General features: G+C 45.5%; 1 protein-coding gene and 1 long non-coding RNA gene across 7 annotated transcripts in view; one reads left to right on the forward strand and one right to left on the reverse strand.

Moving 5' to 3' along the window:
• Positions 1-12,755, reverse strand: part of PLXNA2 (plexin A2) — a 742,509-nt gene that overhangs the window by 50,319 nt on the left and 679,435 nt on the right. For all 6 annotated transcript variants that reach the window (XM_033917847.1, XM_033917849.1, XM_033917848.1 and 3 more), the window contains 2 exons: positions 8,094-8,236; positions 2,078-2,346 (listed from right to left, as the gene is read on the reverse strand). In XM_033917847.1, coding sequence (XP_033773738.1) covers positions 2,078-2,346; positions 8,094-8,236 — 412 coding nt within the window. The remainder of the gene's footprint in view (positions 1-2,077; positions 2,347-8,093; positions 8,237-12,755) is intronic.
• LOC117347225 overlaps positions 1-12,755 on the forward strand; it is a 118,375-nt gene that overhangs the window by 17,028 nt on the left and 88,592 nt on the right. The gene's annotated exons all lie outside the window — the stretch shown is intronic.

Consider the following 12,755-nt stretch of genomic DNA (forward strand, 5'->3'; position numbering starts at 1 on the left):
CTTTTCCCTGGGGAGATTCTGTAGCTGATTTCAGTTTTCAGGGGTCCTACCTGACCTGTACGATGATTAAACCGTTACATTGGCTACCGATGGAAGCACGCATAAAGTTTAAATTCGCCTGCTTCTGCTTTAAAGCGCTAAACGGACTTGCCCCTAAATACATAATTGACCTTTTCTCCTTCTCTGCCAACAGACACAAGAGAAGCTCTCATTCCTACTTTGTTTCCCCCCCCCCCCAGTTAGAGGTTGTAAACTGAAAAAACACCATGAACACCTTCTTTCACATCAAGCAGCATTTTGGGGTAAAGACCCAGATCAACTGCTTTCGAATTCAGAAAACGTCTAAAAACTCACCTGTTCCTAAAGTATCTGGACAACTGACCCCTCATCTTCTTTCTCCTCCATAGTGATTCCTCTGTCCTATTAATCTCTTTCTCCTCAACAACGCATTTCCGGTCCTATTAACTCTCCTCTTCCCCTCCTCTTAAGTTCAATCAATTTGTACCTCGCTTAATCTATTGTAAACCGCATAGAACTTAACGGGATTGCGGTATATAAACTCTTATTATTATTATTATTAAACCAACAATCCAACAGTATTACTAACAATGTTTTACTCACTTAGTTCAGCTTTAAGACTTTTTCCCCTGCCCCAATCAGATACACAGCACCTGCATGGTATGAATGTCTTTGTTCTTTTTGGGACAGTTTGTAGAAGTCAATCTGCCACCAAGTTTACTTTCCATGTACTGGATTTGCCTTCTAAACACCATTCCTGCCCCTCACAATTAGGGTTACCCTCCTGCCCGACGGCAATTTGTTGGAGGCTTTTCAAAACCCAGACAAAGTGCTGGGTTTTGAAAAGCCGTCCGGATCCCCAAAAGTAGGGCATGTCCAGGGAAATCCAAACAAAAATAGAAGAAAACTTAAATTGTCCAAAAATAAAAATCAAGTGTGCAGTTCACAAAAGAATCAATGTATTAGGTCACAATTTCAAAAGCAAGACTTTTGAAAATTTGGAGTAAACAAGACTACTGTATTTGGAAAAACTGTGCCGAGCAAGCGTTCTTTTACCTCCTTTTTGAATGTTTTAGTTGAACTTTCCTGTCAAATGTCAAGGGGAAGAGAATTCCACAAGGAGGTGCTGACCCGTGGCCTTCGGTCTAAACTGCCGTGCAGAAAGAAGGACTAAAAAATTTGACTGCGAGGGCATCAAAGGACACTGAGGGAGACGCAGAAGGACCAGCGCGTGTAAACAGTGGGAACAAGTGCATAAAAATCCCAGTATGCAAAGATCAGGATCTTATCCAGTGGTACCTTGGTTAGCAAGCATAATTCGTCCCGGAAGCATGCTTGTAATCCAAAGCACTGGTATAGCAAAGCCAATTTCCCCATAGGAAAAAATGGAAACGCGGATAAATGCAATATTTGGCACTTAACGGACTACAAAAAATCTGGATAAAGACAGAAATGTGTTTTATGCAGTTCCATTTAGAAAATTACCTTATCTGGCTGAGTGCTGAATCCACCCCCGGAATACCCCCCAAATAGTTGGTTTCAGCTGGGGCGCTAACCGGGCATTTTCAGCATCACACTCCAGTTCTGTGATGCTGAAAATGCCCAGTTAGCCATGGTTTAGAAGGCCAGGATCCTCTCCCGGCCAATCGTTTTGAATATCGGGCCTTTAGGAAAAAAAAAAAATGGTTTTCAAATATTTTTGAAATAAAAATTAAGAGGGCTGTAGTTTAACAGAAATAGGTAAGCTATTCCAAATTTGAACTGCTTGGTAAATAAAAGAACCATCTCGGATTTTCTTATAATGGACACACTTTGTTGAAGGGAAAGATATCAAGTAAACTGGACATGATAGAGAAATGCGTTTTGTAAAGGAGACGGGGTAAGACCGTGTAGCGTTTTGAACGCAAAACAAACCACTTTAGAGGTCTGCCTGCCTGGACGCACCAAAAGTTTGGAAACTAGAATCTATACGCGCACACACACCTCTCACTTCTGCGAAATCCATAAACGCAACAGGCCGTGCGACTCTCCGTACCTAGATGAAGTGTTTCGCTCTTACCTGCGCAGTAGGAGCTTAGGATGGTTCTTATTTTCCAGGTTCTTCTCAATGAGATCGGAGAGCAGCTGCTTCAGGACATCGGTGGCATACTCCAGCCTCCCCTGCAGCGCCGTCATAATGAGTGAAGCCACGTTGCCTCGGTCGCGCATGGAGAAGCTGCGCTGAAGTTCCAGCGTTCGGATGAAGGTGAGCAGGAAAACCTTGTTGTTTAACAGCTGGGCAAAAAGCTTTAGTGCCTTCTCCACACTTTGCTGCCCATTACCTTGCACCTGCGGGAGAGGAGAGGGAGAAGATTCAGCGTTTCTGGTTCAGCTCCTGGAAGGTGAGGGGTATTTACTTCAGTGGGAACCAAGACTCTCCAACATATAGGAGCAGCGGACATGATATATTTCGATTGTTTGTACATCTTCATGATACATTTTCATCTTCATCATTATTTATTCATAAGTATAGCTATTCATTTTTTAATTATGCTGAACTCTACAATGTTTTTAGGTCATTTGACTGTTCACCTTTAAACGACAGAAGAACTTCATCTAACACTGGTATGACCCAATTGATGTAAATCTTTAGTCAATTTCAGCGTCATCATAGTAACATAGTAGATGATGGCAGATAAAGACCCAAATGGTCTGCCCAACCTTACCCTCTCTTTAAATTACTGATTTAATTTACATTTTCCTTCTTAGCTATTTCTGGGCCCGGTACTGTGCTTTGATTCTATCTACTGAATTCTCCATCAAAGCTCATTCCAGCCCATCTAAACCATCCCAGCAGTCGAAGCCCTCCCCAGCCCATCCTCAACCAAACGGCCATATACAGACACAGATTGTGCAAGTCTGCCCAGTACTGGCCTCAGTTCTTCAATATATACCATTATTTTCTGATTCAAGATTTTCTGTGTTCATGCCCCACTTTTTTGAACTCTGTCACTGTTTTCCTCTCCACTACCTCCCTCAGGGGCACATTCCAGGCCTCCACCACCCTCTCCATAAAGAATTTCCTTAAATTACTCTTGAGTCTACCACCCCTCAGACCTCAACAATAACAGGTTAATATTTAGAGTTCTTAGCATTGTATTGGTGATCATCAACACTCTGTTGCTTCACTGGTGTGTAAGATTCTTTTGTACCATGTTGATGTCTAAGACTCATTGGGCCTGATTCTGTATAGGACGCCTGTTTTCAGGTTTATGGCCTTTCTATTTTATCACACACAAAGTACATATTAACCTCTTTTTATTACTGATATGATTTGTCACCTTAATTTGCTCTGCTAATGTTACATCTATAAAACGGTGGATATGTATTTTCAGTCATTTTATTGATTTCACTGTAGGAGGTTTAGTCAAAAAGTTCCAGGCCTAATTTTATACAAATTTATTAAACAATCTTACAATGTATTCCATTGGGTCCCCTTCAAAGCACTCTCCTGCCCTACGTACACACTTTTCCCAACGTCATTTCAACTTCTGGAAACGGTCCTTAAGCACATCTTCAGGAATCGCCAAAAGTTGTTGCGAATCGCTTTGATTTAAGATTAGGAAACAAGAAGAAGTCAGCAGGGGCCAAGTCAGGAGAGTAAAGTGGCTGGGGAAGAACTGTCATCGCGTTTTTGTGCAGCCTGAGGGTGAAAGGTGGCCTTGTCGGGTTTGGTTTATCTAATAAATTGTAGTCTTCTTGATATCCTTGGTCTACTCTATGGGCTCCTTTTACGAAGCCGCGTTAGAGGTTTTAGCGCATACTAAACCCGTGCTACGTGGCTAGAACCAATGCCAGCTCAATGTTGGTGTTAGCGTCTAGCGCGGCCGGCAGTTTATTACGCTATTACGCGGATCACGCTATTACACGGATAAAAGTTATGTGCATTATTACAGAATACACCCGATCTACGCATGACTTAGGCGCAGGCATTTAGCCTGGCTTTAGCTAGCCTAAATGGGTGTGTCTAAAAGTCATGTGACGCACAGGCGCTTAGCGTAATTCTAAAAAAGGTACACACACTTTGTAGAATCACTCTAAGCGCCGTTCTAGTTGGCATCAGTTTTTTAGGGCCATATATAGAATGCCTATAATGCATAACCGCAAGGGGGAGGGACATTCAGTGGTGGTGCATGAGAGTCACGTGTGCCACTTACACACACATCTCACAGAATACCCTTGCTGGATGAGGCATCTGCAGTTAATGGCAAGTCTACGGCTGGTGTAACTTTGGACGCCTAGATTTAAGGGCACCGATGCCAGGTTCTATTAGTATTCTAGAAATGGAATCTGGACGTCCAGATGCTGCTCTAAACTAGACGCTCACCCCACAGTATTGCTTAAAGGGGGCGTTCACTAATAAATCGTCCCCAAAGTGCCCTGCTGTTCCATTTGGAAGACTAAAATGGTATCCTTCATATGCATGGCTGAAGACTAATTCATTGCTTTCCTGAAGGGAACGGGTACCAAAGGACAAATCGATACAGAAATACCACCCCCTGAAATATTGTCTTAAGATGCTTTAGAATGAACATAAGAATTGCTGCTGCTGGGTCGTGCCCAGCAGTCCGCTCATGCGGCGGCCCTCTGGACAAAGACCAGCGCCCTAACTGAGACTAGCCCTATCAGCGCACGTTCCTGTTCAGCAGAAACTTGTCTTACTTTGTCTTGAATCCTTGGAGGGTGTTTTCCCCTATAACAGCCTCTGGAAGGGCGTTCCAGCTTTCTACCACACTCTGGGTGAAGAAGAACTTCCTTACGTTTGTACAAAATCTATCCCCTTTCAACTTTAGACAGTGTCCTCTCATTCTCCCTACCTTGGAGAGGGTGAACAACCTGTCCTTATCTACTAAGTCTATTCCCTTCAGTACCTTGAATGTTTCGATCATGTCCCCTCTCAATCTCCTCTGTTCGAGGGAGAAGAGGTCCAATTTCTCTAATTTCTCACTGTACGACAACTCCTCCAGCCCCTTAACCATTTTAGTTGTTCTTCTCTGGACCCTTTCGAGTAGTACCGTGTCCTCCTTCATGTACAGCAATCAATGCTGGATGCAGTACTCCAGGTGAGAGCGCTCCATGGCCCGGTAGAGCGGCATGATAACCTTCTCCGATCTGTTCGTGATCCCCTTCTTTATCATTCCTAGCATTCTGTTTGCCCTTTTCGCCACCCGCCTTTCAGGTTTTCCTGAGGCCTGGGCTCTCAGGAAAACAAGGCAGGTATGCTGAAAGACTTCAAACTGTTCAGAAATGTAAATGGACCTCTCTTTTAGCTCCCTGGCAGCCAAATCGTGATGCGCCCCTGCACTGCAGTCATTTAGAGGAAGTATGTCATATCCCAGTGGCACAGAGCTTTGTCTTTTTGACACAATGGGGTTTAGCGATTTACACTGAAGTTAAAAGATCATTTTTATTCCACGAAACCATTCCTGTTCCGAGACTGCATGCAATATGAGACCATTACCTTCAGCTCCACTCTGGCCTGGACTTCATTAAAAACTTCTTTATCCTGGGATGCTGTACCTCAGCCAAAGTGCTAACAGCTCCTGCACTTCATCAAAGAAGGGTCAATGGCCCGTAACTACATTGCAAGAAACTACCGAGTCAGCTCCGAGGGCAAGGTAATGGGCCTAAACTGAAGCAAGCAAAATGGTCTTTTTAAAGTTCACTCGGAGACTGATAGCAGCGTCTCCTATTTCCACACACTGTGACGTGCACAGCTGATTAATCATTCCCAGCTGAGACAACCCTGAAAGGGAACAGGCCTCCTCCGCTTTGGCTAGCAGTGCCCTAGGACAGCTGATATGCATCAGAAACTTGCCAAATTCTGTCACAGGTTTCATGTTGGAGAACATGCATGTAATCCAGTGGCAATTGCTCTTTTCCATGACAATTTCTTCATTACGTTCCACTTCAGGATGTAGGAGAATGCGATATCCCACCAGGTTGCATTCCAGTAACTGGCTAATGAACTCTACCCTGCCAGTAAGCTGGGATACCTATCTAACCATGCTTAGAGCCACTACTGGTCCTTAATGGGCTCCACTGAGAGGGAGACTCCAGCCCAATTTCCACTTGCTAACGTATATATTACATTAGTGATTTCTATTCCGCCATTACCTTGCGGTTCAAGGCGGATTACATAAGGAGTTATCTGGAAATTTCCCATGGTATAACAGAGTGGAGCGGGTTGTTATTGGGGATTGAGATGATTCTTGATGTGTTAGTTTGTCTTTAAGGATTTATTGAATAGCAGGGATTTTTTATTTCTTTTCTGAAGGTTTTGTACTCAAATATAAACTGAGGTAACCTTTTTCCCCCACAAAAGGAGGAAAAAAGATTGATTCAAATATAAACCGGGGGGGAGGAGGGGAGGCTCTGCACCCAGCCCCACTCCTTCCCTGATCTACCAGGTTCTATACCCTGTCCCCCCCCCCTCCTTCCAGATGCCTTACAGGCCTCTCTTAAGACCTGGTGGGCCAGGACAGGAGGAATCCCTCCCGTATCCTGCCCCAGCCAAATTTAACTATTTTTATCTCTCTCTCGCCACCCCCTCCCCCCCGTACCTTTTAAATTCCTGTTGGTCTAGTGGTGGGCCAGGACAGGAGGGATCCTTTCCATCTCTTGCCCTGGTCAACTTTAAATAACTTGTATCTCTCCCCCCCCTCCTCCGGCGCACCTTTGGAATCTCTGGTAGTCCATCAGTGGGCCAGGATAGGAGCGACCTTCCTTTGCTCCTGCCAGTGCAGAGTCTCTAGATGATTGGTTGTTGCGAATTCTCATGATCCCACGAGAACTTGCAGTAACCAATCAGCTAGTAGCTCTGCATAGGCAGGAGAGAAGGAAGGTTGCTCCTGTCACAGTTCACTGCTGGACTACCAGGGACTCCAACGGTACATGGGGGAGAGGGGTAAAACTTCTTAGAGTCGTTTGGGACAGGAGGCGGGTTGGGGGATCCCTACCCTTTTGTCCCAGCCCACCGCTAGACCACCAGGTCTTAAGGCAGGCCCAGCAGAGGCCTGCAACAGGTTCAGGAAGGGGGGCGGGTCAGCGCTGACCCAAATATAAACCAAGACCCCCCATTTCAAAAATCTTGGTTTATTTTCAAGTATATATGGTACTTTTGACTCACAATAGGGTCCAGTGAGAGGGCAATACCTCCTCCTAAACACCCAGACCTATTGGACCCCCATTAGAGTGCAAAAACAGTACAGCTCCACCTACTGACCCACACCCTGAGTGTGGTGAGAGGGCAGCTCCACCTGCTAACCCATAAACGGGGTGCAGTTGGACCCACACTGGGTGCGGTGAGAGTGCAACTCCACCCACTGATGCACAAACCGGGTGCGGTGAAGGCAGCTCCACCCACTGATCCACACACAGGATGTGGTGAGGGGGCAGCTCTACCCTCTGGGTGCGGTGAAAGGGTAACTCCATCCACTGATCAACAAACGAGGTACGGTGAGAAAGCAGCTCCTAGATATACTGGTAAGAATAGGAATATAGGAAGAATTAGCCAAGGCTGTTTAACTACAACTGACATTAACTACAACTATAATACAGGTCCTTTCTGGATAGAACTTTGATGTTTCAAGCAAGTAAACAGCAGTCTTGGTTAGGCAATTACATCAATGGAGTCAGGTTGACTTATGGCGCATTTCAGAAAGAAATTAAGACTGCATTGTTTGACAGATTTTAAAATTAATAATTCTATACTGACTATTCTTGAGAAACATGTTGTAATTTTGCTCTTTGTATTCTGTAATTCGCTGATTGTCCAGTTCTCTTCGGTGTGAACCACCTAGAAGTTGTATGATCGTGGCGGTATAGAAGAATAAAGTTATGTTATGTTATATTAAAAGCAGTCACTTATAAGCACAAGAGGGAGCAAAAGATGTTAAAAAAGTGTCTCCTGAATCCATTGGGATTGATCAATGACTGGGTCCGGCTGATATGGTCTGTATTCCTAGTCACTATTGGCAGAGTCAAAAGCATTCTCAGGCACCCAGAATGTGAGAGCATTAGGTTTTTTGTCTTACCTCCAGCTCCCGCAGGACAGGGTGGTCTTCGATGCCCGGGAAGAGCACTCTCATGGCATAAGTCCGATAGTCCAAGAAGGGGATCCCAGATCGGTCCAAATCACTGGTGAGTTCATTGATGTCCGTCTGGAGTTCCGCAAAAGCTAAGAGGGAAAAACCAGACACAGCACAGAAAGAGGAATGTTCAGAGGGCAGGTGACATGAATGACTAAACTTACACCCTCAGTCTGAACTGTTCCAAACAGCCCTGCCAGTGCACACCGGAACAATCATACAATGCCAAAACCTAGTCAGCAACTTTCATGGGAGAAAAGATGGCAAGAGGTAGGGAGACAGGGACGAAGCAGACCAGAAAAGAACAGGAGTATACCTGTCCACCAGCATTTCAGTTCTTGACACTTACAGCTCTCCCTCTGTATTCGTGGGGGGGTTAGGTGCAGAGCCGGCCCATGAATTGCGAATAAGTTTTTCAGCTGGCTCTGACCCACCCCTGCCTCCCTCCTGCGTCTCTGGATCTTACCTGGTGGTCTAGTGGTGACGCGGGACAGGAGTGATCTCCTATGCTGTCTCAAAACTACAACGGGAACTCACAGCAGCCATTTTGATGATGGCTCTGCATGGGGCAGGAGCATAGGAAGATCACTCCTGCCCCGCGTCACCGCTAGACCAGCAGGTAAGATCTGGGAGGCCCGGACAGCCTAAAAACAAAGGAAAACTTAAACAAAAATAAATTGCGAATAACCGAATCCGCGGATACGGAGGGAGAAGTGTAATTGCTTTTCTCAGGGTATCTCTACCTGCCCTTCGTGTGGAGCACTGTATTGGGACTCTCTCTCTAACAGCAACATCTGCCCTCCTTTCCCTCCAGGTGATCCAATAACATGCACTCTGAGATAATTCTTCCCTGCCTGTTGCTGTATTTGCTCTAGAGCTGTTTCTTTCCCTTCTTGGGCTGGGAGAATGAAAACTCTTTATTTCTGTTACAGGCTGAGCACAAAGTCCCTTTCCACTTGTGCTATTAAAAAGGGGTTTCTCGTTACAAGAACCTCTAATATCTTGGTTCCTCTGAAATTCCCCCATCACTGCCCCCACCCAACACAGCCGCCCTTTACAGAGCCGCTACTGGTGTTTCCGTAAAATCTAATTTGAAGTAAATTTAGCTTGTCAGATATCATAAACTCAAAGCTGTCCAGATATGTGTACAGCTGGGTTGCTGCATGGCATCTTCTGCACATTATAACAGGCAATTATTCTAAACAGACTCTGGCATTGAACAGAAAATCCTACACTTTGTTGGTGATTAAGAAGGAAATGTAGCTCGCATTAAGAAAACAGGATTCTTTAGAGGACAGTTTGAAAGAGATCTGGCTGAGTAACTAAGGAGCTACTCAACAAGACAAAACGTTGACCCATGAGCAATATGTTCGGAAGTATCACTAGGGGTCAGGTGTCGTCATTCTCAAGGTGGTGGAACCCAAAACAGGAACAAGGGGGAATTACTCCTACCTCCAAACTAGGAGTGAGTCGGAGGAGGGAAGGAGAGGCTTTGAGACCCACTGCAGCCACCAGGCATTATTTTGACGGGGTGGAGGCTTTGGGGCCTACTGGAATCAACAGGGATTTTGATGGGGAAGGGAAAAACATATATGCATAAGGCATCTTCCATGTTCACATCAAAGTGAGCTAATAAAAACGAATCTTAATGTTTATGTACTGTACGGTCAATTTTTAAAGCATGCCTGTGTATTAGGAACTTTAATTACATGGATTTTCAACCAAATTAAGGGCCCCTCTTTCAAAGCCGCGGTAACGATTCTCCCACGGCAAATGCACAAAAGCAGATTCGGTCCCTTTACCATGAAAGAATAGGCATACGGCTTTGTAAAAGGAGCCCCAGAGTATGGATCTAAAGTTTGCCCTCCTGCCCGACGGCAATTTCTTAGAAGCTTTTCAAAACCTGGACGAAATGCTGGGTTCTGAAAAGCCGTCCGGGGAAATTCAGACGTCTGGTAACCCTACACTTGACCACTTAGTGCCAATGAAAATATCCGGTGACAGGTCATTTGCGCGCAAGACAATCGCGCGCAGACAAAAACATGTGGACAACTCAGTGCAAAGACAATAGTGCGCAAACACAATTGCGCGCAAGGATATCGCCGCGCAAGACAATTGAGCGCAACGACAACTGAGCGTGAGACAATTAAGCGCAAAGATAACTGAGCGCAATGACAATTCAGTGCGCCCCTAGATGGCACCTGGCAAACGAAGGACACGTGCACGTCTAGCACATTAACGCGTGATCAGGTCAACGCATTTTCAGTATGGTTCCCTTGACTCTTTGCGTTTTCAATATAAGTCACGTCAATGCATTTTCGTTACTATAGTTAATTGTCTTGCACTCAAATGTCTTACGCTAGGTTGTCTTTGCGCTCAGTTGTCTTCGCGCTCAATTGTCTTGCGCTCAGTTGTCTCGTGCTCAGTTGTCCGAGCGCAATTGTCTATGAACCAAAATATCCAGCTGGTGCTAAACTCCAAACTGGCAATTTTGGGGATGGAGCTAGCACTTAACTGGCCGAGGTAATTGCATAAACGGGACCGTATGAGTCAGTCCAGTCTTTACGCAGTGCTGCATAGCCGGCTCCGCAAACCTGGAAATTCAATGCCAAAGCCGAGACATGGCCCGGCATTGGATTTCCAGGCACATCGCTGGTGGCAGTTAGCGAAATGCCGAGTGCTGGACCCCGATGGAAAGAAACTGCTAGAACAGTTCTTCAGAAAACATTTGTGAAATACAGGCTGCAAATCACCTACCCCTGGCCTGGATGTAGATAATTTTCCAAGCGATCATTGGGTACCTATGTCCACAAGCCAGGCACCTAAGCTCTTTGAAAACGGATTCATTATATCTCTGTTTTCCCATTTATAAGGCTAAGATACCTTTGATGGTTAACTCGAAATATTTATTATTAGTGTGGCACCATGCACAGGCTGTCGAGATCACCTAGAATGGACCTGCATGGTTTGGAAAGTTACAGGAAGAACCAAAATCAGGACTTAAAGATCCGAACGAGACGAGCACGTTGTGATGTTATCGGGCATTGTTAAAACTCTGCTGTCATTGGCTGGGGTCCCAAGGCGTGGTTTCACAAGCGGTAAGGCGGCATTCTCCTACTGGAGCGCTGGTCTAGGTCCTGGCAACTCAGCTTCAATGCCAAAAAATGCAAAGTCATGCATCTGGGCAGCCATAATCCATGCAAGACTTACACCCTTAATGGCGAGACCCTAACAAGAACTGAAGCAGAACGAGACTTAGGGGTGATCGTCAGTGAGAACATGAAGACTGCCAATCAAGTGGAGCAAGCTTCATCCAAGGCAAGGCAAATCATAGGTTGTATACGCAGGAGTTTCGTCAGCCGTAAGCCTGAAGTCATTATGCCATTGTATAGATCCATGGTGAGGCCCCACCTGGAATACTGTGTGCAATTCTGGAGGCCCCATTACCGTAAGGATGTGCTGAGACTGGAGTCGGTCCAGAGAATGGCCACCCGGATGGTCTCAGGACTCAAGGATCTCCTGTACGAGGAACGGCTGGATAAGTTGCAGCTGTACTCACTCGAGGAACGCAGAGAGAGGGGTGACATGATCGAGACATTCAAGTATCTCATGGGCCGCATCGAGGTGGAAGAAGATATCTTCTTTTTCAAGGGTCCCGCGGCAACAAGGGGGCATCCGTGGAAAATCAGGGGACACCAGGAAACTGCACGGGGACACCAGGAAATTCTTTTTCACTGAAAGGGTGGTTGATCGCTGGAATAGTCTTCCACTTCAGGTTATTGAGGCGATTGAGGTGATTTTAAGGCCAAATGGGATAGACACGTGGGATCTATTCACAGAGAAAGGTAGGGGAGGGTCATTGGGGTGGGCAGACTAGATGGGCTGTGGCCCTTATCTGCCATCTATTTCTATGTTCTATGTTTCTTTTCGGCCACAGTGAAACATGCTGCAGTCCCTTCCCTTCACCCATATTAGCTAATCAGAAGGCATCTTTAATGATCTTCATGGCACTAGAAAGATATCCCACTAAACGCTGTGAGAAATTCATGCAGTAGCAACTATGTTTAAACAGTTATAAAATGTCAGTTTTTCCTGCAGGGCATGTCTGGCCTGTTCAGTGCAATTTACAATGCGCTTCTCCTGTACTTCTGATCTTCTCCGATCCTTGTGCGGCTCGGTTACCATGGAAATCATAGCAGGATGGCACAGCGCCATTATTAATCAGAGACAGCACCAAATTGGGACAAAGAGGAATTAAAAACAGGGAAAATATTGAACAAACACCCCCCCCCTTCCTTTAAAAAGAACCATCGTAAGGATGGCATTACTGCCCTCTAAAACTTTCTGAGCCCAGCGGAGGTAGAAGGCAGACAAGAAGAGGGAAGTAAGATTCAGTGGATGTCTGGTTTTCTGTAACTGACTGTGTTAATGGAAGCCCTAACCTGCCATGTGTAAGAGTATTTCCAATGACCCCATGCAATCAGTCCTCGAGACACACGTAGCCCATCGGGGTTTCTGAATATCCGCAATAAATATGCACGAGACGGATCTGCAAACAACAGGGGCAGTACGAGCGTGTAAATTGATCTCATGCAAACTTAAGAATTT

The sequence above is a fragment of the Geotrypetes seraphini genome, chromosome 13, assembly GCF_902459505.1.
Source record: "Geotrypetes seraphini chromosome 13, aGeoSer1.1, whole genome shotgun sequence".
Classification (NCBI taxonomy): Eukaryota; Metazoa; Chordata; class Amphibia; order Gymnophiona; family Dermophiidae; genus Geotrypetes; species Geotrypetes seraphini.